General features: G+C 49.8%; 2 protein-coding genes across 3 annotated transcripts; one reads left to right on the top strand and one right to left on the bottom strand.

Annotated features, from left to right (window-relative positions):
• Positions 1–667: 667 nt before the first annotated feature.
• LOC103713502 (UPF0496 protein At3g19330-like) lies at positions 668–16715 on the top strand. Of its 2 annotated transcripts, none has more exons than XM_039116031.1 (3): positions 668–1093; positions 1225–2441; positions 16265–16715. In XM_039116031.1, exons 1-2 carry the CDS (start codon positions 1027–1029, stop codon positions 2409–2411), a joined length of 1254 nt encoding a protein of 417 aa, XP_038971959.1. In that variant the 5' UTR covers positions 668–1026; the 3' UTR covers positions 2412–2441; positions 16265–16715. The 2 variants fall into 2 exon arrangements, with proteins under 2 accessions (XP_038971959.1, XP_038971958.1); XM_039116030.1 differs by lacking the exon at positions 16265–16715 and adding an exon at positions 3297–3565.
• Positions 16716–18372: 1657 nt separating this feature from the next.
• On the bottom strand, positions 18373–23253 carry LOC103712002 (NAC domain-containing protein 17-like). Its single transcript, XM_008798381.3, has 6 exons — positions 22770–23253; positions 21361–21638; positions 20983–21252; positions 19866–20376; positions 19366–19760; positions 18373–18697 (listed from the first exon to the last, which is right to left on the bottom strand). Exons 1-5 carry the CDS (start codon positions 23251–23253, stop codon positions 19366–19368), a joined length of 1938 nt encoding a protein of 645 aa, XP_008796603.2. The 3' UTR covers positions 18373–18697.
• Positions 23254–26130: the final 2877 nt, after the last annotated feature.

Genomic DNA, 26130 nt, shown 5'->3' with positions numbered 1-26130 from the left:
GCAGCAGGAACCCTTCTTGGTTTTATTCATCCACTTGTTTCTAAGGTTACTTAAAAAGCCAAGCTGTTCATGAATAGCTCAATTGCTGCTCCATGGCAGTCTTGTTTTTAGATAGGCTACTCAGGCTGTTGATTGGTCTCTGAATTGGCTCTAAATTGGTTCTCAGATTTAGGATTTTGGGAGCTGATTTCCCACAGGCTCACTTGACCTCTTGAAGGTTGATGTAAATTCTGTTTTGTTTTGTCACAATTAATCATACCACTCAGGCATTGCCTTTGTCATTGGCGGAGGCCAAAAAAAAAAAAGGCTAAGCTTGTCTGAGCTTGTTAAGTTGAAAAGCGAAGCTCAAGCCTCATTTTATGCTCATTTATGAATGAGTCGAACACTCTGGGCTCTCCGAACATGTCGAATACGATTTTCATACAATGATTGGGCAGCCCAAAGCTTAGCTCTTCTTTTCTAATATGTAGCTTCACTTACTTTTCTCTATTTTCTGATCAGTCCCTAACATTTCTGAGCATTCTCTGGACCAAGTCAGAATTGGTTTGTAACCGAGCTAGCACATAGGCTCCTAAATCTTTTTTTTTTTTTAACTAAAGTAGATGATTCATACAATTCTAGTACGGATGGGACACTTCTAACCGCTCTTAAAGAGAACCCAAGGTTTCATGGGACACTTGCAAACCTTTTGATTAATTTTTCACTGATTAAAGAGAAGCCAAATCCAATATCCTTTCTCTTGCACTGTCTCACTTGTTCCTTGCAGCCCAAGCCGACCCAAATTCGACACGGTGTTGACCTGGCTTTATTTAGCTAGATCAGAAAATCTATCGACCAGATCCGCCACCCTCTCTTCTAACACTCTGACCTTGGGAATCGCCGGCCCTACCATTTGAAGCGTCAGCAAGAGCAAGACCACGACCGAGTCCTCCATCTTCCTCTCTAATTTATCTCCGCTGAGTGGTTGGACTTCCCATTCCCCCACACCTTGCTCCGACCCGCCTCCAATTCCAACTCTTCCCATCTATGCGCTGCTTCGATGGCGGCCCCCGGAGACGAGACAGAGAGTCCCCGACGCCCCCACCACCACCAGGTAATTCCAAATCCTGTGTCTCCTTTTCGCTTTTTTTCTTTTTTCCTTCGAGCAAATCGGAAGTAAACGGCGGCAAAAAGGGTAAATCTTTGCAAAATTTCATATCCCAATCCTCACTCTCATCTCCTCAGCAAACAAGACGGAGACCGAAGACGATGACGGCGGAGGGAATGGCCGGAAAAGGAGACAGCACCAGAGCCCGATGTCGAGCACCGCCCAGACGCCCACCGTCTCCACCGCCACCTCCCCCGGCGCCACCATCAATCTCGGCGACGAGTACACCCTCGCCGTCCAGACCAACTCCTACAACGAAATCTGGGCCAAAATCCACTCGGGCGATGGGCCGGCGACCGAGAACGAGGACGTAGCGCCGCCGTCGGCGGCGCTATCGCCGGCCCGATTGATCGCCCGGGTGCTCCAGCCGGACCGGGCGTCGATCCAGGAGGTCCTCTGCACCGCACCGCCCTCCCACCTCACCCGCCTCGTGTCCTCCTACTTCGACAGCAGCGAGAGCACCTCCGCCGCCTGCCTCTCTCTCCGCCGCGCCGTCGACCATGCCCGCCCCCTCTACGACCCCATCAGCAAGCTCCTCGAGCTCCTCCCTTGCACCTCCCCCTCTCCCACATCCGCCGGCACCGGCCCTGGCCCCCACCTCACCCCGGCCCAGTGCGACTGGGCCTTCGACACCTTCTTCGAATTCGATCGCCTCGACAACCCCTTTCCCGCCCCCTCCACCGGCTTCCAGGGCATGCGCCGGTGCTTCTCCGAGCTCCGGCAGCAGCTCGAATCCCACCTCCGCAAGGCCCGCCGCCGCCGCCGCCTGCTGCGCCGCGCCACCCGCGGGGCGGCTGCCTGCCTGATCGGCGCGGCCGCGGGTGCCGCCGTGGCCGCTCTGGTGATCGCCACCCACGCGCTGGCGGCGTTGGTGGCGGGGCCCGCCGTGTGCCTGCTGCCGGGGGATCTGCTCGCGGGCCCGAGGCGGCGGGCGAGGGAGCACATGGCGCAGCTGGACGCGGCGGCGAGGGGGACCTATGTACTCAACAATGACTTGGATACTATCGAGAGGCTGGTGGCGCGGCTCCACGAGACGGTGGAGAGCGACAAGAAGCTGGTGCGGCTCGGGCTGGAGAGGGGGCGGGGGATGCGCCACCCCATCGAGGAGGTGCTGCGGCAGCTCCACAAGAACCACCCCTGCTTCCTCCACCAGCTCGAGGACCTCGACGAGCACATCTGCCTCTTCTTTGCCGCCGTCAACCGTGCGCGGTCCCTCCTCCTCCGGCAGATCCACCACCACCACCACCACCGGCATAGCGGGTGACTCCTGATTGCGGTGCTCACCAATTCTTTGGTAAGATTGTTTCTGATGCTGAGCTGCTCGATGCACTGCCCATTGTTTACTCATGATATATTAACAATTCATGCAACTCTGAATCGCAACTCATTCTTGCATAAGAGCTTTTATTTCTCAGAAGGAAGGGTTGGAAAGAGATGTTATAGATGCTAAGAGGAATGAAAGATTTTATTAACCTGTGTGCCTTCTCCTTCTCCTTCATATTGACCTGTGTGCTAGTGTTCTTGTTAACGCTGTAAATCTTTCTAAAGCAAATTAGCAAGTATAAATCTTTCTAAATGATTTTCTCAAAAATCATTATCTAATGAAACAGAAGAAACATATCAGTAATCACATAATTGTCAAAATTGCCACGAGAGAGAGAGAGAGACATGTAATTCATAAGTGCGGGAACAATGTATACCTGTTTACAAGTAGGGCAAAGTATCACTCCTTTCATCCACTGAAGAATACACTGTATGTGCTGATCATGTGTACACTTGAGAATTACTTTTGGATTTTGTCTATCATATATCCTGCCATGAACAAACATAACCACCATTCAGAAAATTAAAGAAAATGAAAAAATAGTGTAGTCTTCTAAATAAAAGGAAAGTGAGAACATAACATGGGGGTGATTTAAAGTTATCATTCCCCTTCTCCCTGCTCAGCTGTTAATATCAAGCTATTCAGCTGTTAATATCATTATGTATAATCCGTCCTTACGCAATCTAATTATTTCTAGCAAGCCCTCTTCCCCTTCCCCCTTCCATATCTTGGAGACATGAATCATGAATAATATGGATGCATTCTTGATAAATAAATTGTAATTCAATAAAAAATAAATAAATGAATGATTTATTCTTTTTCTAGGATGATATGCATATGTTGAAGAGGAATTGCTCTTTCAAAAACACAACACAAAAATCATGAATGATCATAGAAGGGAACTACCGGTAAGATCGACTTTATGGATCAAGTATGATCCACCAAAAATCTGAGAACAGTGCAAACATATTAAAATTCTTATTGCTCTGTTCAATGTCTTTTATGTGCAAAATCTGCCAAAATATTTTTTAGATTTGTATATACGACAAGCCGAAGGAAGATGGAAAGTACTTTTTCCAGGAACCTTTGTTTTTGTTCTCTGTTGGGGGAAAAACCCTAAGTTATATATCCACAGAGGCGCTCGGCCGAAGAGCGCCGACCGGAAAGCTGCTCGGCCAAAGGATGCCGACCAGGAAGGCGCTCGACTAGAGGGCGCCGACCAGAGTGCGCGCCAAGAGGTGCCCAACCAAAATAAGCTGCTCGGTTAGAAAGTGCCGACCAAAGACAGCGCCGAGGCGCTCTGCTAGAAGGTGCTCGCCTAAAGGGCGCCAACCAGGAGCACTTGAAGCAACCCCGCCACAGGGCGCCCCATTGGGCGACCAGCTCGGCTCGGCACTCTTGCCGAGCCGATGCCTTAACCAAATGTTCAACCTCCGCCTAAAGTCCAAGGGACTGACAACTCCTACGGCTTGCGACCTGCCACTATCTCCAAGCCATCAAGGCATAAGATCTTCGCAGGTATTCGGCACGACCTGCCATTAATGCATGAGACTCTCTCAAGTCTCCGATGCACTCAGTCATTTAATGAACACGGCCCAAGACGATCTCCGGATCACTGAACCATCAGAGCGCATGGCTCTACCTGACCGCCGGTTCATTCGGTAATAAATGCACTTACCATCCACAGACCCCAGGCCCGCTACGGCCGACGGATCAACCACTCCAACAGGTCCGATCGACCGTGACAACTCCCTGGTTCCGGTCTGATTCGGCCTTTTTTTCCACCACGCCATTAATGGGCCAAATCGTGCCCAATTATCACATAACGGGACAAACCTCCTGTCACCTCCCAGGTAACCGAATCCTCCTATAAAAGGGAACCTGGGGGGAAGAGAAAAGAGGACGGAATAACGGGAGGAAAAACCCGAAGCTCTCTCTGTCTTCTCCACATACTCTCTTCCCTGCTCTCTCCACATACTTGCCCCCTCTGACTTAGGCATCGGAGGGCCGGCGCCGGGGAGCCCGGCCACCGGCTTTTTTGCAGGACAGGACAGGACTGGACGCACCACCCCTCTTCGAACTTGCACACCCCCCGCGGCGGAGGACGCAGCCGGCCGGCGCACCGCCGTCTGCCCCCTGCAGCAGCGGAGCTCCTCCTTCTCCGGCTTCGCGGCGGCCCCCGGGTCCAATTTCCAGCAACAGTTGGCGCTAGAGGAAGGGCCCGAGTTCGCCACCATGAAGCTAAGAAGCAAAGGGGCTTCCAACGCCTCTCGACGTCCTCCACCAAGCCCAGAATGTTCCGTTCGGAACTCATCACCCCCGGTTGAGCCAGCACCTCAAGTTCGACCAGAACAATTTGATGCCCTGGTGCAGCAAGTGCAGGCGTTGGCTACCGCCGTTCAAAACTTGCAACCCAGGGGCATCCCAGCAGCGCCGCCTCCTCCGGCTCCAGTTCAACTGGGGCCCCCTACTAGCGGGCTTCCTCCTCGAGGTCAGGACTCTCAAGTCCAGGCCTCCCTCTGGAGAGAGCACCCAGTCAGAGATCACGGAGGCTGGCCACAGCCTTCAGAAGCCGAGTCGGTTCCAGGGCAACCTGCACCCAGAGGAACCGCTGTAGCGATCCTCCAGAATGATGAACTCGACAAGAAGGTCGAAAAGCTGGAGCGCCAAATCCAAGCACTCCACGGGAGAAAATCGGGACGTAACGGCGACTTCGAGTTCAATACGAAGTCGCCCTTCTCCCAGGAGATTGAAGATGAACCGGTTCCCCTCCGGTTCAAAATGCCCCAGGTGGAGCCTTACAACGGCAAGGCTGATCCCTTTGACCACCTGGAGAGTTACCGGGTCTTGATGGCCCTACAAGGAGCCTCGGAAGCCATGATGTGCAAGGCTTTCCCGGCGACACTTCGAGGACCAGCCCGGCTTTGGTTCACCGGGCTGAAGCCAAGTACTGTCTCCTCCTTTGAGCAGCTCGGCAGACAGTTTGCCGGCAACTTCGCCGCCAGCCAGCCCCAGCGGCGGACATCCGACTCCCTCCTCGACATCAAACAAAAGGAGGGAGAGTCCTTCAAGGAATATCTGGACCGGTTCACCGCCGCAACATGGGAAGTCCGGGAGCTTGACCAGTCAATCGCCATGTCGGCGCTGAAGACTGGAGCCCGGTCCCACAGATTCCTCTTCTCGATTGAGAAGAATTTCCCAGCGGACCTCACCGAAATGTTCGCTCGGGCACGGAAGTATGCCAAGGCGGAAGAGGCCGTGGCAGTTAGGCGGGGTGGAACCGAGCAGAATCCCAAGAAGAGGCGCCGCGAGGAACGCGGCCGACCCAGAAGCTCGTCTCCACGACGAGCTAAGAATCCGCCCCGCCCGAAGAGTCCACCCCGGTTGAGAGGACCACCGCAGCAGAGGTCACTCCGCCCGAGGTTCCCGCTGCAGGCCCGTACACCTGAAGGGAGGTATGAAAAGTATACTCCCCTCAATGCTCCTCGGGCCGAAATCCTCATGGAGATTGAGAATCGGGATTGCATCCGGCTCCCCCCTCCAAAGCCAGACACCAGAATCCGGCGTGATCTCCGGAAGTATTGCCGTTTTCACCGGGATCACGGCCATGATACCGAGGATTGTTATCAGCTCCGAAATGAGATCGAAGCACTCATTCGCCGAGGGGTGCTCGATCGGTTTGTGCAAGGCCGGCGCGAAGGGAAGAAGCCAGCCGAAGAAGCAGCACAGCCTGAAGGTTCCAATGCCAACAGGCCCATCGCCGGCATCATCAACACTATCCGAGGAGGGACCTCGGCTGGAGAAGCCTCGGGGGAAGGAACCTCCTCGAAGCGCCCGCGCACATTTGAAGCTATCTCCTTCTCAGACGACGATCTAGAAGGAGTCGAAACTCCCCATGATGATGCCATGGTCATCTCCATGATCATAAATAAATTTGATGTAAAACGCATCCTGGTTGATAATGGAAGCTCGGCGAATGTTTTGTATTTTGATGCTTATTGTAAAATGGGGATGACAAAGGAACAGCTACAGAGGATGAATGCTCCGCTAGTTGGATTCACTGGGGATTCAGTCCCAGTAGAGGGCGAGATCGACCTTCTGGTCACAGCCGGGCTCGCCCCTCGTGAAAGTACCGTGGGTATGAGCTTCCTTGTGATACGCCTGCCCTCGGTTTACAACGCCATCCTTGGAAGGCCAGGACTCAACGCCCTCCGAGCAGCGGTCTCAACTCACCACCTGCTGATGCGATTCCCCACCAGCCAGGGGGTCGGCGAAGTCCGAGGAAACCAAATGTGGCAAGGCGATGCTACCTGGCGACCCACGAGGCAAAGCGACCCGCCGAGGTGCCTGCCCCAGCGACTGACCAGCCCTCAACCGAGGTTATGGAGGCACGGGCCAACCCCCAGAAAGAGCGGGTAGAGCCCGGTGAGTTATTAATTCAGGTTCCTCTACGTGAGAACTCTCCCGAGCTAACCGTGCAGGTCGGCTCCGGCCTTGGCGAGCACGAGAGGGGTCGCCTCGTCAACTTCCTGCGAGACAACATGGATGTTTTCGCATGGTCGCCTGCAGACATGCCGGGGATAGATCCAGAGATCATGGTCCACCGGCTCCAAGTAAAGCCAACCAGCAAGCCCGTGAGGCAGAAGAAGCGAGGCGCCGCCCCTGAACGACAGCAAGCAGCAGCCGAGGAGGTCAGCAAACTCCTTGAAGCTGGATTCATCCGGGAGATAGCTTACCCGGAGTGGCTCGCCAATGTGGTCCTCGTCAAGAAGGCCAACGGGAAGTGGCGTATGTGCGTGGACTACACCGACCTGAATAAAGCCTGCCCGAAGGACAGCTTTCCACTTCCTAGCATAGACCAGCTCGTGGACTCCACCTCGGGTCACGAGCTGCTGGCATTCATGGACGCCTTTTCCGGATATAACCAGATCCGCATGGCGCCAGAAGACGAGGAAAAGACAGCCTTCATCACCGACGGGGGAACCTACTGCTACAAAGTGATGCCATTCGGTCTAAAAAATGCCGGGGCGACTTATCAAAGGCTGGTCAGCCGGATCTTCAAAGACCAAATAGGCCGAAACATGGAGGTCTACGTGGATGACATGCTGGTGAAAAGTAAGGCGGCGCAAGACCACATAGCCGACCTCAATGAAGCATTCTCCACACTCCGAAAGTACCAGATGAAGCTCAACCCAGCTAAATGTGCATTCGGGGTCACCTCCGGCAAATTCCTCGGCTTCATCATTACACAACGAGGAATCGAGGCCAATCCAGAGAAGATCCGAGCCCTCCAAAGGATGACGCCTCCCAGGACGGTCAAGGAGGTACAACGGCTCACGGGCCGAGTGGCAGCCCTCGGGAGGTTTATCTCCCGCTCGGCCGAGCGCTGCCTTCCATTCTTTGCAGCCCTCAAGAAGCCTAAGAACTTTTTGTGGTCGGACGAGTGCCAGCAATCTTTTGAAGAGCTCAAGCACCTGCTGGCTTCCCCTCCCCTACTCACGAAGCCTCAACAGGGTGAGCTCCTCTACTTGTATTTAGCTGTCTCCCCTGTAGCAGTAAGCTCGGTCCTGGTCCGAGAGGAGGGGAAACTTCAGAAACCGGTGTATTACACCAGCCGGGTCTTAAGGGATGCTGAGACCCGATACTCCAAGCTTGAGAAGACCGCCTATGCTTTGGTCATCTCAGCTCGGAGGCTCCGACCCTACTTCCAAGCTCACACAGTGGCCGTGCTGACTGACCAGCCGATCAAGCAGATCCTGCAAAGATCGGATCGTGCGGGTCGGATCACTAAATGGGCCATTGAGCTCGGGGAATTCGACATTGAGTACCGGCCCAGACAGGCGATCAAAGCACAAGCACTCGCAGACTTTATGGCCGAGTGCACTATACCAGATGAGGTCAAGCCTGAACCTGAGCCACCGCTGGAGCAGACCCCGAGTTTTACATGGGCTCTGCATGTCGATGGCTCTTCAAACTCGGGGGGTAGTGGAGCAGGATTTATTCTCACCAGCCCGGAGGGGGTGGTCGCCGAGCAGGCCCTGCGCCTCGAGTTTCCTGCTTCCAATAATATGGCGGAGTATGAAGCGCTCGTCGCCGGGCTTAAGCTAGCCAAAGAGCTAGGAGTGAAGGACTTGAAGGCCTTCAGTGATTCCCAGCTCGTCGTCAACCAAATTGTGGGCGACTTCGAAGCTAGAGACCCGACCATGCAGAAGTATCTCCAGAAGGTACGGGATCTCGCCTCGACCTTGGACTCTTTCTACGTCCAACATATTGCCAGGTCGGAGAATCTCAGGGCCGACCGGCTATCAAAGCTGGCGTCCTCTCGCATGAGCGAGCTTCCCAAAGGGGCAGTCCTGGAATATCTCCAAAAGCCCAGCACGGACGAGACCGAGCGGACCCTCTGCACCGAGCTCGAGCCGAGCTGGATGGATGGACTCATCAGCTATCTGCAAGACGAAACTCTCCCTGCTGATGTACGAGAGACTCGCCGAATCAAGCGCCTCGCCACCCGATACATACTATACGAGGGAAAGCTCTATCGGAAATCCTTCACCTCTCCCCTTCTCAGATGCCTTCGCCCAACGGAAGCTAATTATGCCCTGCGCGAAGTCCACGAAGGAATTTGTGGAAACCATCTGGGAGGACGAGCCTTGGCCCATAAAATTCTGCGCCAAGGGTATTATTGGCCGACACTCCAGAAGGATGCTATGGATTTCGTCAAGAGATGCGACCGGTGCCAAAGGAACGCCAACGTTCAGCGCCGGCCCTCGGCTCTTTTGACTTCTATCAGCTCCCCTTGGCCTTTTGCCCAGTGGGGAATTGACATCCTCGGGCCATTTCCTCTGGCCACCGGGCAAAGGAAGTTCCTGGTCGTCTCCATCGACTACTTCACTAAGTGGGTGGAAGCTGAGCCCCTCGCCCGGATAACCGAGCAGAAGATGCGGGATTTCGTTTGGAAGTCCATCATTTTGCAGATTCGGGCTTCCCCGCATCCTTATCTCTGACAACGGTCGCCAGTTCGACAACATCCATTTCAGAGAATTCTGCTCCGAGCTTGGCATTGACCACCGCTTCACCTCGGTCGCGCATCCTCAGACAAACGGAGAAACCGAGGTAACAAATCGTACTATTTTGCAGGGTCTCAAAACCAGGCTCGACAAATCCAAAGGACAGTGGGTCGAAGACCTATACAATGTCCTGTGGGCTTACCGGACTACGTTCCGCGTCCCCACCGGCGAGACTCCCTTCAACCTGACATATGGGACGGAGGCCGTCATTCCACTAGAGATTGGGCTCCCCTCTCCAAGAGTCGAGCACCACGATGCTAGCTCTAACTCTTCGCAGCTCAGAGGCAACCTCGACTTGATCGAGGAAATAAGGGAGGTCGCCCGAGTGCGTATGGCGAGGTACCAACAAAAGACAGCTCAGTACTACAACGCCAGGGTCAAAGTCAAATCTTTCAGACCAGGGGACCTTGTCCTAAGAAGAGCTGAAACCTCCCGACCAACTGAGCGAGGGAAGCTGGCCCCGAATTGGGAAGGACCATACCGAGTCACGCGCATTCGCCGACCCGGAACTTATCAATTGGAGTCTCTAGATGGGACTCCCATTCCGCGGAGCTGGAGCTCTGAAAATCTCCGCGTGTACCACCAGTAGAACCCTAAGGGGTTCCCCATTATTCAACCATTGAATTTCATTCTGTGAATTTCATTTCACAATAAACTGATGGTTTGCGAACTTATTCCGAGCTCACCAATTTTCCTGATTATCTCATGGCATCAGGTTTATTCTTCTTCCCTGACCACGGTTGGGATGCCCCGATGCCTCGGGATGATGGAGTACCTGCGTGGACTCCCTGAAGATGTCCGTGAGTTCGTGGTGCGCTCTCCATCAACCAACGAGCTCGGCTCGTTCTCCTACCCTGGCCACGGTCAGGATGCCCCGAGATGTCGGGATGCCCCGGTTACCGGAAAGCTCGAGACGTCGAGATATGAGTAGCGGTCCTCTCTGACCGGACGAGCTCGGCTCGTGCTCCATCTATTGAGTAGCGGTCCTCTCTGACCGGACGAGCTCGGCTCGTGCTCCATCGACTATGAGTAGCGGTCCTCTGACCGGACGAGCTCGGCTCGTGCTCCATCTATTGAGTAGCGGTCCTCTCTGACCGGACGAGCTCGGCTCGTGCTCCATCGACTATGAGTAGCGGTCCTCTGACCGGACGAGCTCGGCTCGTGCTCCATCTATTGAGTAGCGGTCCTCTCTGACCGGACGAGCTCGGCCTCGTGCTCCATCGACTATGAGTAGCGGTCCTCTGACCGGACGAGCTCGGCTCGTGCTCCATCTATTGAGTAGCGGTCCTCTCTGACCGGACGAGCTCGGCCTCGTGCTCCATCGACTATGAGTAGCGGTCCTCTGACCGGACGAGCTCGGCTCGTGCTCCATCTATTGAGTAGCGGTCCTCTCTGACCGGACGAGCTCGCCTCGTGCTCCATCGACTATGAGTAGCGGTCCTCTGACCGGACGAGCTCGGCTCGTGCTCCATCTATTGAGTAGCGGTCCTCTCTGACCGGACGAGCTCGCCTCGTGCTCCATCGACTATTGAGTAGCGGTCCTCTGACCGGACGAGCTCGGCTCGTGCTCCTACCCCGACCTCGGTCGGGATGCCCCGATACATGGGGATGTCTTTATTGGCCAAGCAAGCTCGGCTCATTTTTTACCGGCTTCAGCCAACGAACTCGGCCCGCTATTCCATTTCTGGATTTCTCTGCCGACGTCCTCGAAGAACGGAGTCCGAGCAGAGAAGCGTCCTCAGTCGCCTCGGCGCAAGGACGCACACGGTACAAGGTACCCATTTATTTAATGTCTTTACATTATTTTATTCTTGGACTTTTCTCTGCCGACGTCCACAAGAAGCGGAGTCCGAGCAGAGAAGCGTCTCCAGTCGCCTCGGCGCACGGACGCATTTTATTTAATGTCGGCATTATTTTATCTATCTATGGATTTCTCTGCCGACGTCCTCGAAGAATGGAGTCCGAGCAGAGAAGCGTCTTCAGTCGCCTCGGCGCCAGGACGCATACGGTACAAGGTACCATTTATTTAATGTCTTTACATTATTTTCGTTTTCGGATCTCTGCCGACGTCCTTGAAGAATGGAGTCCGAGCAGAGAAGCGTCTTCAGTCGCCTCGGCGCCAGGACGCATACGGTACAAGGTACCATTTATTTAATGTCTTTACATTATTTTCGTTTTCGGATCTCTGCCGACGTCCTTGAAGAATGGAGTCCGAGCAGAGAAGCGTCTTCAGTCGCCTCGGCGCCAGGACGCATACGGTACAAGGTACCATTTATTTAATGTCTTTACATTATTTTCGTTTTCGGATCTCTGCCGACGTCCTTGAAGAATGGACTCCGAGCAGAAAGCATTTGCAATCGCCTCGGCGAAAGAATGCTCACGACACCGGCACATTATCATGCCAAGGCTGGTGAGCCCCTGTCACGAGTTGGCAAATATTCAACCAATCTGTGGGAAGAGAATTCGGTCCGACCCTGATAATTCAAGGCTCGGACCCGAAGTTAATTAACTTCGCTAAAGTTAAGTCCTAATGACCGCCCCAGGGCTTGGTCGCATTGGACTAGGCTCGGAAAGACTTTCCGAGCCCGAACCCTTTGGGTGAACGATACTCCAACTAGTTGGAGGACCAAACAATGGAGCTCGACGAGCCGAACCTAAACCCAAACCCTGTGGCGGGCGAGATTAGAGGCCATAGAGCCCATGTCCTCGGAACTCAAAACGGATCCGAGCTGGAAAACTTACGCTACGTAAACGAGTTTCCAATAAGAAATGCATATTCATTTCAAAAAGGCCCGTAGGCTAAGTACAAAATTCGGGTTTGGCCCTTACAAGAATGGGAGGCCATCCCAACCTTACAAGAAAGAACAAAAATTACACTAAAGGTTCGAGTTCGACCACCTCAGCCTCGGCGGTCCCGGGAGTGGTCGGCTCAGCAGCCGAGACCTCTACAATGGCCTCGGCAATAATAGGAGCGGCCTCGGGGGCGACCTCGGTCGCTTCAGGATCGGCTACGGCCGCCTCAGCTCCCGGACTTTCTGCCTCCGCCTCCGCCCTCCCTGCTCCCGGTTTGAGCAGGTTTACATCGAAATCCGGGAGAAGATGCCGCAACTGGTTGCGGAAATCCCGGAAGCCTTGGATTAACCCGTTCACGCCCTCCTCTGCTAAGAGGTCGCGAAACTCCTCCGACTCACGGAAGAGCTTGACGGCGTCCTGGGCCTGCTCCCGGGCCTCCTTCTCCCGAGCCTCATGATAGGCGGCCTTCCGCTCCAAAATCTTTATTTCTCTTTCGCGATCCGCGAGCAGAGATTGCACGTCAAGTAGACGGATCTCGAGATCTCGGACCTTTATTCGAGCCTCCCCCACCTCCTGCTCGCGTATAGCGAGCGACGATTTGGCCTCCGTCCGGCGGGCCTCCGCGGCGCGCACTTCGGACCTAGTCAAAGAGTGCGCGCCCTTCTCCTCTTCAAGTTCGGCGACCAGAGTCCGAACCTCGTCTTCGGCCGTCCCTAGCTTCGCTTGAAGCACTTTCTGCTCGGCCTCAGACGCGAGGAACTTTGTTTCGGCCTCCTCGCGCCCCCTTTGATGCCTTCGGGCCCGGTCCCGATAGTCCTGGATGATGTGAATCATCGTCTCGGTCTCGTGGAGGCGCTGCAAGAGGGACATGTAAGAAACAGTTTTAAGCCGAAACACCAATTTGCACAGAGATAAAAGCTGACTTACTCGGATGGAAGAGCAAATAGCAGAGTCCATGAACTCGCCGTAGTTCATGGACCGAATTTTGGCCTGGTCGGCCGGGAGCAGCGCGACCCGAAGAACTTCGCGCGCCACTTGTACATTATCGAGGGCCGAGTCGCCCTCGAAAACAGCCCATCCAGGAGCGTAAGGCACCCGCTCCTGAGGACCCGAAGGACCCGCCAGACCGGCCTCAGCTGGCCGGGGTGCGGCCGACCCCGTTGCTTCTTGTCTATTCCCCGGCTCAGAGCTGGGGAATTGGGGTCGAGTAGACGGCTGACCGGACCGCTGCGTGGTAGAGATGGGGCGTGCGAGCGCCAGATCTGCTGAGGTCCTCCCTCCCTGGTCGGAATCTGGAGCTTCCCGCCGACCAGGGACTTGCGAAATCGGCACCGGACACGGAGGTGCCATTGTGGCTCCGCCAGAGCCCACGCCCTCTCCCCGACCAGCCTCAGGGCGCACGGGGCGAGAAGCGCGCGCCTCAACGGTTGTGGTCGTCGAGGTCTTCGCCGAGGTCTTTGCTTTCTTCCTCGGCTCGGTCGGTTCTCCTGAGAGTTCAGCCGCCCTCTTTTGGAAGCGGGCGTAGAGGACTTCGCTTTTTGTCACCATTTTCGCGATGTCTGCATAGACGGACAAAATTAGGACATTAGAACAATTAAGGAAATAAAAATTACTGTAACTCTCCTTACCCTGAGGACGTGCCGAGCTGAGGCCCACGTTCACCAGAGCGTCCTCGCTGATGAGGCCGTTCAGCAGGATCCCGTCCCCAAGGCCGCGGATGGCGTCAAAGATCCCCTCCTCACGTGTAGTAAGCCGAGGGAGCTTGTTGATGGATTTAAGCTGAGCAGGCCTCCACCTGGGGTCAAACCCCCAGGACCGTTCAGAGCCCAGGAAGAAGAATTTCTCCTTCCAGCCATGAATGGACGAGGGGGCACCATGGAAGAGCGGCCGACCCACCCGAAGGGCGATGTAGAGCCACTCTTTGTCTACCGGATTCGACTTAAAAATAAAGAGTCGACGGAAGACGTTGACAGAGGTAGGAATCCCCTGTAGTAGACACAGTGATAGGAAACCCATCACTGCCCTCCAAGCGTTTGGAGTAAGTTGCGCCGGGACCAACTGGCATACCGCCAGCAACTCATTCACAAAGCTGTGAAGAGAAAATCGGAGGCCGGCCCAGAGTGACTCCGAGTGCACTCCGATCCGGCCTACCGGAGGATCGGTTACCCGATCCCTTCGCCTGGCGGGTTCCAAATGGAACCCGTGAAGAGGGAAAAACCACTCTTCGGTCATCTCGACCTCCAGGACACTCATGGTGGATACTACTTCGCTAGGCAAAGAACCCATTACAAGAGAGGGAAATCAAAAAGAAGGGGGACCTGGAAAAGATGCCGGAGAAAAGGGACTTCGGTCTGAGGAAGGCTGGGAGAATAGGAAGCTGGAAGCAGAAGGCAATAGAAAGAGGACAGGGGGCCGGGGGAGAGTTTATATAGACCTCCCCAACGGCCCGGATCAGCGAAGAAAGCGCTGCGTCCTGGTTAGATGATAACACGTGTCGGCCTAAAAGACAGAACGACGCATTTAATTAGGGCTGGCGCTTCGAATGTCGAAGCGCCCCATCGGATCGTGCGGAAAGGCATCCGCAATCGAAGATCGTGCGGCCCCATCATGAGCCCACGACGCGAGGACGCTTCGCAAAAGGTGTCCCAATAATGAGGCTCTTCGGGAAAGAAGAGACGCCGCCTATTAAAGGCTCCTCGAAGCGTTCGATAATTCAAAACGCACAGTAAATCAAAATTTTCGGAATTCGTGACGACCCAATTAAAGCTACTTCTCGCGCTCCAGCTGATAGCCAACTGGAGCTCGGAAGTCGGGGGTAGTGTTAGGGGAAAAACCCTAAGTCATATATCCACAGAGGCGCTCGGCCGAAGAGCGCCGACCGGAAAGCTGCTCGGCCAAAGGATGCCGACCAGGAAGGCGCTCGACTAGAGGGCGCCGACCAGAGTGCGCGCCAAGAGGTGCCCAACCAAAATAAGCTGCTCGGTTAGAAAGTGCCGACCAAAGACAGCGCCGAGGCGCTCTGCTAGAAGGTGCTCGCCTAAAGGGCGCCAACCAGGAGCACTTGAAGCAACCCCGCCACAGGGCGCCCCATTGGGCGACCAGCTCGGCTCGGCACTCTTGCCGAGCCGATGCCTTAACCAAATGTTCAACCTCCGCCTAAAGTCCAAGGGACTGACAACTCCTACGGCTTGCGACCTGCCACTATCTCCAAGCCATCAAGGCATAAGATCTTCGCAGGTATTCGGCACGACCTGCCATTAATGCATGAGACTCTCTCAAGTCTCCGATGCACTCAGTCATTTAATGAACACGGCCCAAGACGATCTCCGGATCACTGAACCATCAGAGCGCATGGCTCTACCTGACCGCCGGTTCATTCGGTAATAAATGCACTTACCATCCACAGACCCCAGGCCCGCTACGGCCGACGGATCAACCACTCCAACAGGTCCGATCGACCGTGACAACTCCCTGGTTCCGGTCTGATTCGGCCTTTTTTCCACCACGCCATTAATGGGCCAAATCGTGCCCAATTATCACATAACGGGACAAACCTCCTGTCACCTCCCAGGTAACCGAATCCTCCTATAAAAGGGAACCTGGGGGGAAGAGAAAAGAGGACGGAAAAACGGGAGGAAAAACCCGAAGCTCTCTCTGTCTTCTCCACATACTCTCTTCCCTGCTCTCTCCACATACTTGCCCCCTCTGACTTAGGCATCGGAGGGCCGGCGCCGGGGAGCCCGGCCACCGGCTTTTTTGCAGGACAGGACAGGACTGGACGCACCACCCCTCTTCGAACTTGCACACCCCCCGCGGCGGAGGACGCAGCCGGCCGGCGCACCGCCGTCTGCCCCCTGCAGCAGCGGAGCTCCTCCTTCTCCGGCTTCGCGGCGGCCCCCGGGTCCAATTTCCAGCAACATTCTCCATATGCAGTTAACAAACGAATGATCTATCTAAATATAAGTATTGAAGCACAATCAACCACAAAGATTATATGAATGGTGTAAAGAGAAGGAATGAAGGAGGATGGAGGGGTCTAACCGGCACCTGCACCGAGCTGCTCTTCTCTGTCGTCGTCGTCCTTGGTACTCAGGGCAAGAGCATGATGTACCCATGTTTCCTTGTTTCAGGATATGAACCCATAATGTATCCTTTCCCTCTCCAAAAAAGGGGGAAAAAGTCCTTTCTAATTCTAAACGAACTGTTCCTAGGTGTAGTCCGGAGGGCACCCAAGGATATATTGATTGTTTTACTGAAATTCGAAACGAACTGTGCTTTTGCAATTATAACGGAACTGTTCTAAATTTAAGGAGGGCGAATCCTTTTCCTTTTGTGTATTTTGGTTTGATTACTTTCTCAAGAATATGTATCATCTATGCATCTACATATGTGTTTGTTGATGAATCTCTATGGAAAGTATATTGGACTTGATTGATTAGGGGGATCAGATGGGGGGCATTGTTCCATGGATACGGATTGATTTCGGGAGGAGGGATACAAGAATAGTTGTAATTTTATATATCATAGTAAAGTAGTGAAGGTGCAACGCTGCCTTGGTTTGTTCACAAATATTTGGCAGAAAAAAGAGAAGAGAGAGAGAGAGAGAGAGAAGAAAAACTACAACAATCATTTCTTTCAAACATCCTGCTACTCCTAAAATTGAGCTTAACACAAATCTGACATGGGCACTGCCCCAGAAGATGTGTTGTATATTGAACTCTGTCAACTTCTTGGCCAGAAAAATAGCTGTGTGGCCTAGCTTTGTGAAGCAACTTTATTACATTCAGCATCTCAAGTCAACCATGAAACTATGCACTGCGGTACAACAAGTGGATTGGAATTACTCACTGCTGATCATAGCTAACCCTGAATTAATCCACTTCAATTTGAACTTAATGTATTTATATTATTCGTAGAAAAATAAAGACCCGACCACCAAATACCCAATCTTAAGCCAAAAAAACTGATAAAACATTAATAGAATATGTTTCTCCGAGCCTCCTTGGCTTTACAAAATTGAAATAATTAACTTTTACATAGTTAATCTTCAATACTCTTGCTGACAATAATTTATGTGTGGTGGATCGATTATTACATATAATTGGTTGATGATAGTATCTATTTATTCAATTAGCAGTTTGCAAATGGCTAAGCAATGTTGGAGGTTGAGCTGCTTGGAATGCTGTGTTCATGCCTCTGGGAGGTCTTAATAACGAAAAGGGAGCACAATATGGATAAAGAACTTTGAAGGTAGACTCGTGCATCATCTATAAGTTTGAGTTGAAAAAAGTCCATGCAACTCATGTCTTTTAAGTCTTATGTCGCCATCAGTAGCTCAAATTAGGATTAAAGATCGCCAAAATATTTCTTTTCACAAACTCCGAGTAAGCTTCCGTGGCGCCCCTACTCTTGAAAATCAAGCTTGCTGTTGAATTCCGTGGCCATAGGTTTGTTCCTCATTTACGTCACAGTAAGCCCCAAAAGAGAAGACAGCCTATAATAAAAGGTAGTTCGAGTAAGAAAGTCCACGGAAGAAGAGGAACTTTCACTGATGGACGGTTCCTCGTCGAGCACTCTTTTAGAGTTCGCAAGCGTAGGAAGAAGGTGAGTTAGAGATGTCTTGATTTATAAAAAAAATATAAATTTGAAAATTTTATTTTGAAGTAGCAGTTTTCAGGTATTTGTAGATATTTTTTATTCAAGAAGCTTATGTGTTGAATGGAGGAGAGGGAAATGTAGCAATATCGGGTCGTACTAAGATTTTTTTCTTCTCCCATTTTTTCTTCTGATTTTCATTTCTACTTGTTCGCAGAGAGAGAGAGAGAGAATTAAATTGTGAATTTTGATGTTGATGCCATCTTCTTTTTTTTTTTGTTAACTCTAAAATCAAGTCCAGCTTAACTACTCTATTTCGTCGAGCCAAGAAATGCTGTAATCTGATTTTGGTTGGAAACTAAATGTCTGTGGCTTTATGGAGTCCGAAGCCTGACAACACCATTCACATGCTCATTGACCTATGGTAAATTTGAATGCACAAAATATGGTGCGATCCAACAATGTTGATTTTATTTTTTTGTTTGGCGCCCCTTAAGCAATTCATCCATGTCATAACCACAAGGTGGATCAACGTTTTTATAGCAAAACCATTCAAACATTCAGCTAAATACAATCCATGGACTTCCTTGTCCAGTTTGTGAATAATATAACAACACTAACCTGCTCCGGACGCAATTAACGGGCATGGGAAGAGATAGTCCAAGTCCTTCAGCTGTTATTGTTAACAGGGAATCTACGAACTAATGTACCATTTTTGCAGCCTGATGAAGAAATTTAAGAAATGACTAGATGCTGGAAATATCTGCAAGTCTGCATCACAGATCAATGAGAGACTAAATTCAGATGCTGAAGTGGTGAGTCAGATAACTGCTCTTCTCCACCACAACCCATGCCAACATTTTAAGATCCATTGGGGTGAGGAGATTCGAGCCTCCATCTGCGAAATATTGTGAATATCATCAAAATCTACATGAAAAATATCAGAACATTAGTGCATGTACAATCGGGCTTTGAACTAGATCCAAGCAGTACCGTTGTGCCCTAAAATCAATTCCTAAATATTATGGAGCTTGGGTCGACATCGGCTATATTACCTGGCAACAATAATCTTGTGCATGAAAGATCTGTCTAATGAACACTCCTATGAACAAAGAGAACATGAGATGCAGAGCAATACATGCACATCGCACTGCAGCAGAGGAAAGAATTTGTTTCACAAATCCAGCATCGGAGCAAGAGCTCACGATGACATAGACCAGGAAGTTGGCAGCATTGCTTGCCTCTAATGATGTATAGTTATAGACATTCTTTTCTCCCCAATGAACTATATTGAGTGCTGCAATAAAATCTAACATGATTTTTTTTTTTTGCAATCATAAATATTTGAACACGTGCACCTTCGAGGATTGTAAATGACAGAGATCAGTAAAGCTAACAGAACAGATGGATTAAATTTTTGTTCCTATAATATTGTGTACCTATGATGATATGAACTTGCCCCATAAACCTTTGAAAACTTTTACTGCAGCTCCAATTGTCAGCACCCAAAAGACAGCAACCAGTCCAACCAGGAATGAGATAAAAAGAAATCCACCACTGTGGCTCCCCCTCTGCCTCCCAGAGGCCACAGTGCCTCCACCTGTTGCGGCATTTGGTTCTTGAGTACCAATCTGCCCTGCTCTGAAGCTCGAAACACGTTGAAATGCTCTACTTATTAAAGCATTCTCTGAGGCTATTGCAGGACTGCTCGGTACAGAATCTAGTAAGGCTGAGAGTGCCGAACTGAACCAAGAGTCTGAATCATCTCTAACAGAACTAAACTGCCCCTGGGTATTCTTCCCAACATTTGATGGAGCACTAGCATTTACAATACCTACATTATTCAGATAGCACAAATAAATGAGAAATAGACGAAGTAACAGCATCCTGACCTGTCAGGAATCAGGATGCAGCATTCATATAAGAAGTGATTAAGCACCTGATGCTGGTGGTGCCATGATAATATGATTTGTCTCTCCAGCAGTTGACGTGCTGAAATCCTGCTCATGTGTCCAGAGCTCAGTGGTGATAAAAGATGCTTGGCATTCATCAAAATATGGATTCTGGCCTGCTCCATCAAGAGGCACGAATTCTTCATCTAAAAACCTGGTGGCATCAAAATAATCATAAGCATCGTAAAATCCACCAGTTTCATGAATGATGTCCTTGTTGCTGGCATCATCTACTCTCCACTCTGTAGACTCTGGATCATTGAAATCTCTGATTTCCAAGAACTCTTCATCAACTTTGAGTTGGCCCTGATCGGAACAATTCGTGGATGTTGTCACAGGAGTCTCAGTAGGCAGAATGTAAGCAGGATCTGGCCTGGCGATCTGAAAGTCTGGCTCCTCGCTGCTCAGTTCGCACCAGTTGAGGTTCTGTTCAGTAAAATTAGCATCTCCAAGAGACGGCACCACAGGAAGGCTCCCATCTTCTGCTTCAACATCAATCTGCATCAATAGTGACAAATCCAATGGAATTGGACGATCATATCAGTAACAATAATTGACAGGAAATCCAACATCTTTTACAAGCAAGGTTTATTCAGTTAAAACAAGTGAATTGTTCTATGGGTCTGTCATTTTAAAAAATGCCATTAATTTTCTAAAACCTTAGAAAAAAGAGAGAGGGGGGGGGGGGGGGGGGGGAGGGTGTGGACTGTTCTATTATCCAACTCAAAATCAAGCTGGATTCTCCCATTCCTGCTCTAGTCTTATGTTTCCTTTTCCCGGTAAGACATATTGCCCTTCTTCCCTTCTACATCCCCTCCCTAATTCATGGTTATTTGTTTCTTTTAGTAATATATTTTATTATTGCTGCTTTTTATATTTAGTGTTCATTATATGCATAAAGACTAGTTTGCATGCATGGGTCTCAGCAAAAATATGGATCTATAAACAGACAGCATGCCATCTCCATATCCGTTAATTTCTCAAATGAATTTGGGGATCATATGGTTTTGGTCCATGTGGAAATCTAGGTATTAATTCAAAAATTATTCCCGACCAAACAGTGGAATCTGGAAAAAACGAAGTACTGAAGAAGGCCCAGAATACCTCTGAAACAAATGCAGAACATTCAGAAGGTTGTGGAATTATGTCTTGTTCATCCGATATTTGTAGCAAAAGGTCCTCCAGATCATCCATTGGAAGCATGCTCCCCTCACCTAACATGCTAGTGGAGTCACCACCCTGAGGATGTCCAGGCATGGTGTCTTCCTTGCTATCATCTTCCCACTCCTTTTCTACGAAAGGTGCACCATACTGTTCCCCATTCTTTGGACCGGGTCCACTCTTCCTAAAGACCTTATAGAGAGCATAAGAATCCTGCAAAGAAGGAGATCCATCGATGAGAGACTTACAAAACTTTTTATGGAAGAATAAGCAAAACAGTTGTTAAGTATTAAGATAGATGTTGCTTTAGCAGTGACTTGCCTGCACGTTGCTGCAGCTCATAAGCATCTGATCATCCAAGGTATACTCATACATGACCCAATCGGTGCGTTCTCCCTTAGGAGCACGACCACGGTAGTAAACAAGGGTCTTCTTGTTACCCACAGCCTTGGAGTTCTGAGAGATGGTCCGGTCCTTACCTGTAGTCTTCCAGTAGCCACATTTGGTAGCTCGATTGGATCTCGATCCATTAGGGTACTTCCTGTCTCTAGGGCTAAAGAAGTACCATTGCTTGTCACCACTCCTCAACAGTGATCTTTCTGCACGTATCAGCAAATCATAGTTCAGAATTAAGTTAGACACGCACACACACAAAAAGAAAAAAGATTTAAGTTACGCAAGAAAAATAACTCTCGTTCTGCCAAAGTATGACTCTGATTAAGAGAAAGATGACCCAGAAAACTTCAGTGATCAGGAAAAGCATTAATAATTCATGTTAATGAATGGTAATTTAGGTGATCGGCAACATGAGGATAGAATAAGAAACTGAGAAATGAGAGAAAATATAAAGAGAGTGTGTGACTAGCAATTGTAAAATAACCAAAACAAGTGCAGTAAGTAACTGGATTTATCCAAATTAAACAATAGAATTTAGAGGGAAAAGTAATATTGCACAGAGATGCTGCTATTCGTGTGAAAACCATCTCTAAGATCTGAGAAATAAAACATGGAGAAACTAAATTAGGTTCTGATATTGAACATATCTGTAACAAATTGTCGCTAAGAGAAGCCGAGCCGGCAAGCTGTCCTGATTTCAAAAAAGACCAGACTCCTGGCAAGGAATTGTAGTCCAAATTCTCAGCAACATGAGCCAATGAATAATAAGATAAGGGGAAAAATACCAAAATAAGGAAGGTGTCCAACCACAACCATTTCAGAATGCTGAATCAACTGGATTTGGTGCTGACATCCAACAAAGAACTAATAAATATTGAGTAAGTGTAACAGGATTCACGATGAATTCTAATTCATATGCTCATCTATGAATGAAAGTGAAAGTAGACAATAAATATGAAATAGATACAAAGAAAGCAAAAATTGTCGCTGAAGCAAGTGGCAGGAGACCGAATTTATCAAAATCCAGCAGCAAGTTGAAAGGCAAAATTATTATCACTTTGGGCGAGAATTAGAGTTATTCCAAAGATCTGACAATTATAAGGAAACAAATTATTGAGAAAAGGCACTAGCTGAGCAAATCAAAGGGCGTAACCAAGAATTACAATTCTATCCTCGCAGATCCACTTTCCCTTTTCTTCAGAAAGCAAGAAGAGAATCCCTAGGGATATCCAATTATCCAGTATGGTTCTGTCCACAAGAATTCGAGATGGAATATCTATAAAAGACAAAGAATAGAAGAAGAATAAGAGAGTGAGAAAGAGGGATTTGGGTACCTGGGAGTTCCCAGGGCTCCCACTTGTAGACGTCGACGTCGCCGATCATGGGGAGGCGGATGCGGCGGCGGCAGACCTTGCGCTTCAGATAGTAGAGCACCAGCTCCTCGTCCGTCGGGTGGAACCGGAACCCCGGCGGCACCACTTCGCTTCCCCAAGAGCTAACCCGGCCACGCCCTCGTCCTCGTCGCCGTCGTCGCCCCTCCTCCGGCTCATCGGCCCTCGGCACTCCGGCGCCGCTCCCATCGCCGGTCAACGGTTGATAATAAGAAAGAGAAAGCGGGAGAGCAGCTTTCCCTGTCTCTCTCCCCCCCCCACCTCCCTCGCAACCTTCCTTCGGCTCCGTGGTCGAAGGATTTAACGAGGGGAAAGAAAGGAAGAAAGCGGTGGCCTGGGGCCTCCTCGGGCGATGGAGCCTCTCTCTCTCTCTATTTCGCGACTTCAACCGTTGGATCGTGCACCCCACAGATCTCAAATCGTACATTGCGCGATCCAACGGTTGATGCCGCGAAAGAACGATACAACCCGAACCCGGAACGATAAAAGCCAGCTCTCTGCGTGGGCCCCGGTGACGTAATCCAGGACAGAACGGGCCGGGCTACATCTGGGCCCTGAGAGCCCACAAAATTCTTTTCCCATTTTCCTCTTCTCTATTCGAATGGAGACTTCATGGGAGAGAACCTTCGCAGCAGCTGCCCTTCCCTTTGAATGCTCCAATTTGCCGCGTTGACATATATTTGTTTCGACAGAAAGTAACAGTATTAAATTTGTTCTGGAGCCACAAAGTCAAGTCAGCGTCAGTGGGACGCAATGGTATAAGGTAACATGCTAAATTGCCAATAAAGAAACAAAAATAGGTGAAGGTTTGATTTGGTGTGGACTAAGATATAATGAGCTGCCTAAGTCTATGAGATAAAATCAGGGGATGATTTCTTAAAGTTTATGAGTCAAATGAGCCCACGATTGTGATTCCCCCTAATTCATCTATTTTCACACCTGACATTTTTTATCTTTTTCCTCATTGACTCTGTTCGCACCTGATGTGATATAGTCGGTTTCCAATGCGCTACCATTCTTTGTGCAACTTTGTGTGCATCATAGACAATTTTCTGGTTCAACTTTGGTGAATGTTGTACATTTTGTTTGAATAAAAAATGTAATCTCTTTTCGGATTGAATTATATGATCACAACATAGGTGAAAGCTTGACCAAAAATCATGATGTTGATAGTAGGGTTGAATCCATTTCTCTTGTACCAACAGCAAGAGTTTAGCACTTGACACCTAACACCTTCAACTTTATTTAGATCCGTTACCCAGTAGAAAACCTTGTGTCTAGGGGCGGTTTAACTTTGGCCAATGAGGGTAGGGATAATGCAATCACAGGCCATTGTTTGACTCATACATAGTAGTCATTACTGTTGTAGGAATAAAGGGTCCAAACTTAGTCCCACATCAACTAGATAACAGAAAAAGTCTGTTTCTTACATGGAGAGGGGCTACCCCTTTCTCTTCAGAGGCGCCTTTTGTGGGACAAAACTGTGCGTTGGAAAGAGACTAAGAAACTTCCTTCAAAGCAGACAATATCTCTGAGGAGAAGAAGTCGCTTCCACTGTCTAAGACCGATGGGGACTGAGCTCTGAGGTTCGGGGGCATACCCTCCGACCTTATCAATTACAAAATTAGTCCTCGCCACTTCAACCCCAAGTTTGAGATATCCTTAGTATTTTTACCAACTGAGGGTCTATTTGGAAAATTCAGAAAGATTTTTGCTGAATTTTCTACATGAATCAAGTTGGTCCACCTAATCTATATTCTTTTAAAGATCCATCCTAATTTTAACCTAAATTCCATATATGAATCTGTTGGCCTACAGGAAGAACAATAAGATCTTCATGAGTTCTTTTTTTTTCTCTTTTATAGAATTTGAACCGGAGAAATATTGGAGTGATATGGATCTACTGCAAACTCCAAGAATCCAATACGAAATTTAGTCTAATCCTACTTGATTTGCCAAATAGACCTCTAATATTTATTAAAAAAAAGAGGAAAATTTCTCTTGTAGGGAAAGTGGAAGTTTTCAGACATAGAATCCAGGACAAAATCTTTCCCCAACGGACTGTTGCCCCTGCCCCTAGTGAAGCAGCGGGGGGCCCGCCGATGCTCTTTTCATCGACCTCGACCCGGTCAATTACGGTGACTCGGGTGTCCCAAGCCATCCTCCAATCCGGCATATCCACGTGTCCGATTAGGTGTGACCACCGACGATTAGTACGGAAGCTCTGAGATCATCCCTGATCCCACTTAATTTCCTCCGCTGCTGTGCCGATGATGATAAGCTCCATCGGCCTGCGTGGAAATCAAGCTATTTCCATGACTTGGTCTCTCTCCGGGATATCATGATATCATCCTGATCAATATCTAATATTTATACATTGGTGTCATGTCCTTTTCTATCCCACATTCCCACGGATTAGTTGGTATTTTATTATGTTTAATCACGTGGTCTTTGTGACTTCAGTCTTCGTCCCGGAAGTTGCTTTGGTTGATGGGTTAGAATGTGGTTCTAACTCTTTCGTGCAGTAAAAGTTTTACTTACAGTTTGACCAAAAATTTTTAAAATTTACTTTTCTAAGTTGCCACATGGCGATGCAGACTTTATTTGTCGTGCGCTCATTTTGCGCTGCTGCCCCCTCATCTTGTTTTGGATTTTGCAGAGTGTTGATGCACGTGATGTGGGATATAATTTTTCAGATCTTAAAGTAATGGCGCATGTCTTTCTCATTATCCTTAAGAGGACCTGAAATTTTCTGCAACTGGAGCATTCGTTTGCTAATACAAATGTTTCATTTGAGTGCTCAATGTAAATGAAATTATACTTGAGAAATCCTCCATATCCACATTGCAGACATCTTATGCATGCCCCTCTAGCCTGGAAAGTTTGTGCACGAGAAGAGCTCTGTTCCAGCTCGAGCTGAGCGAGCCATAGTGTCCATGGATTTGGAGAAGAGGAAGAAGGAGACGACGACCTCTCGCAACATGGTGATGGAATCTTGCAAGATAAAGAAGAGGAGGCGGAGGCGGAGTCGGACGGGAAAGGATTAGAGGAGACAAGGACGCGAACAGGTCTATACGGGCTTGTTTAGGCTTGGCCCTCTTGGGTGTGACATTTCTGGCCCAAATAACGCCTGCCCAAGCTCTGACGGCGGTTCTTCAATGGATTAGCCCACCCCGACCCACCCATTGTTTAAGCAAATGAGGCATTTTAGATGTCATTTTGGGGATTATTCCTCAAATCACTTTTTTTTTGGTGAAGTGTTATTCCTCAAATCACTTGGCCACCGTAAATTGCTAAAGAAAAT

Source organism: Phoenix dactylifera, unplaced genomic scaffold (assembly GCF_009389715.1).
Source record: "Phoenix dactylifera cultivar Barhee BC4 unplaced genomic scaffold, palm_55x_up_171113_PBpolish2nd_filt_p 000046F, whole genome shotgun sequence".
Lineage (NCBI taxonomy): Eukaryota > Viridiplantae > Streptophyta > Magnoliopsida > Arecales > Arecaceae > Phoenix > Phoenix dactylifera.
This window is presented reverse-complemented; position numbering and strand designations above follow the sequence as displayed.